The sequence below is a fragment of the Fukomys damarensis genome, unplaced genomic scaffold (genome assembly GCF_012274545.1).
Source record: "Fukomys damarensis isolate Sample0158 unplaced genomic scaffold, DMR_v1.0_HiC HiC_scaffold_27, whole genome shotgun sequence".
Taxonomy (NCBI): Eukaryota; Metazoa; Chordata; class Mammalia; order Rodentia; family Bathyergidae; genus Fukomys; species Fukomys damarensis.
In genome coordinates, this window is record NW_022900939.1 from 35,541,227 (window position 1) to 35,547,166 (window position 5,940).

General features: G+C 34.4%; 1 protein-coding gene across 1 annotated transcript in view; it reads left to right on the forward strand.

Annotated features, from left to right (window-relative positions):
* Senp6 (SUMO specific peptidase 6) overlaps positions 1-5,678 on the forward strand; it is an 88,095-nt gene extending 82,417 nt beyond the window's left edge. Inside the window, exon 21 of the mRNA XM_010617914.3 lies at positions 5,153-5,678. Within this exon, the coding sequence (XP_010616216.1) occupies positions 5,153-5,268 (116 nt within the window). The 3' untranslated portion in view covers positions 5,269-5,678. The remainder of the gene's footprint in view (positions 1-5,152) is intronic.
* The last annotated feature ends 262 nt before the right edge of the window (positions 5,679-5,940 follow it).

Consider the following 5,940-nt stretch of genomic DNA (forward strand, 5'->3'; position numbering starts at 1 on the left):
AAAAAAAAAAAAAAAAAAAAAAATTATATGTATATTGGTAAAGTGAGTACAACTGGCCAGAAGCAGAAGTCAGTCCTTCCTTCTTTAAACGATTAAAGCTGGAATCCTTATTCTTCCCTGTCCTTCACTGTTCAGTATGAGGGACACCATTCTAATTTCTTTTTTAATTTTCCTTCATCTGTAATAAATAGTTTTCCTTGAATCGGGTTCTATTTTTAGCTACTGTTACAGAAATATAAGTTTCTCTTCAAATTCTTGATTTTTTTATTTGTTTTTGGGTTTTTTTTGCGGGGGGTTACCTGGTTTGAACTCAGGACCTTGCCCACCTGCAAGGCAGGCAGTGGAACCACTGAGCTAAATCCCCAGCCCAAATTCTTAAATTTTTTTCTCCAAACCACAGATAAAATAGTTTACTCCATACCCTGATTTGAACATTACATAATGTGTCATGTACCAAACATGGGGGTTGTTTTGCAGTGCTGGGGATTAAGCCCAGAGCCATGTTAGATAATGATCTACCAATGATCTACATTCTCAGTCCAAAAAATAGGTACAAGTATTGTATGTCAGTTAAAAAATATTTTGTCCAACCAAGACCTGTCATGTAAAGGTACAAGATCCCAATAATGAATGAAATTATACTGTATACCTAAAATGTACCAATAAACTCAATGAGGGAAAAAAACATTTTTTTGTCTACCTTTAAAAACTATATCATGCTGTAGTGTGTGGCTTATGCAAACTTAATAAGCTGTGAATAGATTTAATATATTTTCTTTGGATGAGAAGAGTTAGTGTAAACCATAGAGAAAATGATGTGGATTCAGAAAGAACCTATTGAAAATTATGAATACTGAACCACACCCTTGATACTACTCCCGGTTTATATGATTTTACTGGGTCAGGAAGCTGTTGTGCTCTTGTAATAGTGTTTTGATTTGTTAGCCATACTAAGTTGCATGAGGGTATAATTAGCCCTCGAGTGGTGATCTTTAGAGAGATGTGAGGTAGTAAAGTGTTAGCAGATACAGCAGAAAAAGTTCATCAAAGCCACATAGATAAATACTTTTCTGGCTCATTTTCCATTCTATTTCATTAGGTAGGAAATAGAATACAACATACAAAGTAGGTAATCAACCAAATATTTGCCTGTAATTTTTAATACTTGAGTAGGAAAATACTGATTTGTATAAAATCTCCAGAACAATAAAATCTATAAAGTAGATTGGTGACTGCTTAGGTCTTTTGAGGGGTAAAGAAAGGAGGTTATGGGAATGTGGGGAGAAACAAAGGGTATGAAATTTATTCTTTTTGAAGTTTTAAAAATGATTGTAGGGGCAGAGTTAAGGATATACCTCAGTGGTAAGCACTTGCCTAGCATGTGTGAGGCTCTTGGTTCCATTGTCAGCTTTGAAAAAAAAAAGTGGTTGTGATGGTAGTTGTAAATACATGTGAATATACATTTACCCTTAAAGGATTGGTTTCAGATCCTCTTCTCCCCTCAGGAATACCAAAATCCATACATGCTCAAGGCCTGTATAAAAAAATGGTATAATATTTGTATATAAGCTATGCACATCCTCCCATAGACTAAAGCATCTGTGGTTTATTTGTATTACCTGATACAATGTAAATTCTATATGAATTTCTGTTATACTATATTATTTATGGAGTAATTAATAACAAGAGGAAGTGTATACATTTAGTACAGACACAAATTTTTTCAAATTCTCGATACATAGTTTTTGAATCTGTAGACACAACTCTGATACAGAGGGCTGATATACTCAGCCCAGCGGTTGTACACTGAGTGAATAAATGTCATGTGAATTGTATCTCAGCATCCTCCCAAAAAGGCTTCTTTTGATCAATATTTTTATACCCTTTAATGTGAATTCAGATAAGAAATAAAGTGTGACTTAAAGTAATGGAACAAAGCTTCAGGCTTTCTATACAGAAACTCTATAGACATAACTAGTACCATCTTACACAAATTATTGTTCTGGTTGAGTAAATAGCTTATTAAATTTTAGGAAATAGCCTCAAAACTAGTGGAGACTAGAGTAAAAAGTAACTTGCTTTATATGCAGTTTGTCTTACTAATATGTTTATCTCATTTATTAATCTTTTTATTACAGTTTGTGCATTTTTGGTTTTAGTATGTATCTTGATTACTTTGTCATTACTGGAACAAAACACCCAATAGTCACAAGTTAAAGGAGGAAGGGTTTATTTTAGCTCAGTTTGTAGAGGTTTCAGCCTGTACTCAGTTGGTTCCAAAGCAGGGTGGCATGGTACGTCATGGCATGGCAGGCAGAAGGCAGCAAGCAGGCCTCCCATTCCTTTTATCCCATGCAGGCTGAAAAGTCTTTTGGGTAGTGCCACCCACACCCCAGGTGGATCTTCCCAATATCCACATCCAGAGCTATGATAAGCCACTCTGGACTACTTTAATTATCACACCTGTAATACGTATTCACTCACCTAGATCCAGCCATCTCTGAGAAGCCCCACCAGTGTACAAGAACTGAGACTTAAGAGAGACATCTAGATACAAGCCATAACAGCATGTGTTTAACCATGTCAATTATGTCTTCCTGAAACATGTTTTATAAAACACCATTTTTATATATGGAGTTCTATGGATACTTTTCTGTTCTTCCAGTGATGATATCATCGCTGTACTCCAAAGTGGGTCTGCGTGTTTTTCAGTGAGCCTCCTTTACTAAATGTTTCCAAGGGATCATTGGCCCAAAAGTGCCTTGACTGAGTGCTCTCTAGATGTGCCTTTACCTCCTGAGAGGATAGCGAGACAGCCTTTCCTGTATGTGAGGATGGCATGTTAAATGTTAGGATGAGAATTTGTAATAATTTTTGTGACATGATTAATAACCTGAAATTAGCTTGTTTGATCCAGTTATCTACAGGATTTAAGTGTATTTTAAATAGCTTTAACATAATTTTAACTAACAAACACATAGTTAATAGACATTGACGACTAGTTTCAGATAACATGCTATACAGCAGTGATGGTGAACATTTTAGAGACAAGTGCCCAAATTGCAACCCACTTATTTATCACAAAGTGCCAAAACTGCAATTAAACACTGAGGTTTTAATTTTTGGTTTTTGTGGTACCGGGGATTGAACTCAGGTCTTTGCACTTGCCAGGCAGATGCCGAAACCACGGCGCTAAATCTCAGCCCCCTGAGGTTTTAATTTTTAAAAACTTCCCTACATTAAGATCTTTGTCTTGAAAGAAAAACAACACACGTACCATAGTTTTGCCACCACCGATATATAGTAAATAAGTGCAGGGTGGTATCTTATCCCTGAGATAGGTTTTGAAGGTCAACTGTAGGAAAATAACATGGCATCACTATTCTCACTTGCTTTCTTTCGTGTTGGGCACCATAGGAAATTATTGACTTGCTTGGATGTGTGGAACATGTGTCTTTTTAAACTTAAGAATCATAGCATCTTCAGAGGGTCACACTACATGAGAAACTGACACTGAAAGAACAAAGGATTGAGTTGTCACCTCTCTACTTCCGGTCATTTGTTTATTCAGGGAAATAATGGGTGGGGGAGCAATGTCCTTTAAATTGTTGTTCTCTTGTTTTTAAAATGTACAAATAGTTTAGTTGGTACAAGGTAAACAGTTACTGATGCTACCACTTTTTGTGGATAGGAATGATTTACTGCTACAAATAGCCTCATTGTAATTGATTAATTCTTAATTGAGAATTTAGATAGATTTTATTCAAATATAGATGCTTTAACTTTAAAAAACATGAAGATTTTTATTAATTGAAGAAGATACTTGTATTAAAGGATTTAACATGCTTGATTAGTTTTTGTTGTTATTTTGTACTGGGGATCGAACTTAGGTCTGTGAGCTTGGGAGGCAAGCAGCAGAACCGCTGAGCTAAATCCTCAGCCCTTGATTAGTTATTTTAAATAGTATGTTTCTAATTGCAGTATTTGGATTTATATGAATCTTTTTCAGGGGTGTGCTTTTCTTCTCATCCCATCTCCTTTATACTGATTTTCTTAGTCCCTCATAACTTAATAAGTAATATCAAAGTAAATTTATGTAAAACACCTAAAAGGTATATACATTTTAACATTTTGAAATGGTAAGCTCTTTATTAGAATTGATATATTTGATATTTCATTGCCTTGTAAATCTTCCATTTATTTGAAACATTATATATAATAAGCTTCTTCAGCAAAATAATTTATTTTTAACCATTTAGAGTCTTGGAATAGTCCTCTAAAAGCGTGCATTATAGGGGCTAGGGATTTAGCTTAGTGGTGCTGCTAAGTGGAAGGACTAGAGTTCAATCCCCAGTACCCCCCCCAAAAAAGTATGCATTTCAACATTTTCCCATGAGTTATTTACTTTTGTACTACCAGCAACTACAGTTGGCTTGTGTGGGTTTTTATAATTGAAAAGTATGAATATAACGAGGCATGAAGGAAAAATACACAAGAGTTAGGGAGATTCAACTGTAAATACCAATCAGTGATTATGCAGATGTTAATCATGTAATATATGATGATATAAGATACTAATAAGATTTATCACTTTTGTATTTTTAATTATCTAAAAGCAAAGTTATTTTATTATTTTTAATCCTTTTCACCCTTTATAATTGTTCATAGTTTCACAGTTTTAAAGTTGTACCTTGTCAGGGATGTAGCTCAGTTGTGTTGCACCTGCCTGGCAAGTGCAAGGTCTTGAGTTTGATCCCTGGTGTGGTAGGGGGGTGCCTTATTTCATGTTCTACAATTTACTGGGTGGTACTGAGCATTTGTTATTTTCAGACTATCATAGCTTTTATTATGACTTAAAGATACCTGCCATACTTGCAAATACTTACCTGCTTACATATATAGTTAAGTTTACATATATTTAATCCTATAACTTGATAACCTAGTTTAATGGACTTCAGGGCCTTAGTTGAAATAATTCTATAATTTATATGTCAACCTAGGTTTTTATTTAAAATAACTTACTTGTATTTGTGGAATTACATGCTAGATTTTGTAGTGTTAACTGTCAGTGATTGCTAACATAAATTTCAGTACTATATCCTATATTTAAAGGCATGACATTTTTATTATATAAAGTTTCTTATTGATACAGATGGCTTAAGCAATATCAGAATAAACTATAATGATGAGTCAGCTGAAAGTAGTAAAATGCTTGAAGATGAACCTATTGACTTCTCAGAAGATCAGTATAACCAGGTAAAACCTTAATAATGTTCTGAGTTTTTGTTTTGTTCTGTTTTGATTAACTTTTTCTTTAGAGTCTTAGAAGTAATTCCTGCAACACAAATCAGTCATCCAGCTTCTGGATTTGGTCATCTCTTCACAGCACAAATTTAGTTTTCAGGTTGTAAGTTCCTAGGGTAAATGTTTTAGTAGTAAGTATTCTTTTTTGGATGAGATAGGAGCTGAACTTTAATATTATTCAGAGTGTTTTAATATAAAACTAACTTAGGTCCAACCCAGCTACCAACAAACCACCTCCTCCCCTTCCTCTTTCAAAGCATTCATGGACCATGTACAACTGTTAGTCACACTTGAAATATTCAAGAAGAAAATGTCTAAATTTTCAGTTACATAATACGTAAGTAAACAAAATTGTGTTTGTTTGTTTTTTGTTTTGTTTTTTGGTTTTTTTGAGACAGGGTCTCACTGTGTAGTTGAGACTGACCTGGAACTCACTATGTAGCCCAGGCTGGTCTCAAACTCAAAGCGATCTTCCTGCCTCAGCCTCCTGAGGCATGCACCACCATGCCCAGCTTACAAAATTGTATTCTTTTTTCTTTGTTTCTAGTGTTTTGTTTTCTCCTTCCAATCAATGTGTGTGTATTGTGGCTGAAGCAGATTTTTTTTTTTTTTTTTTTTTTTTTTTTTTTTTTTTTT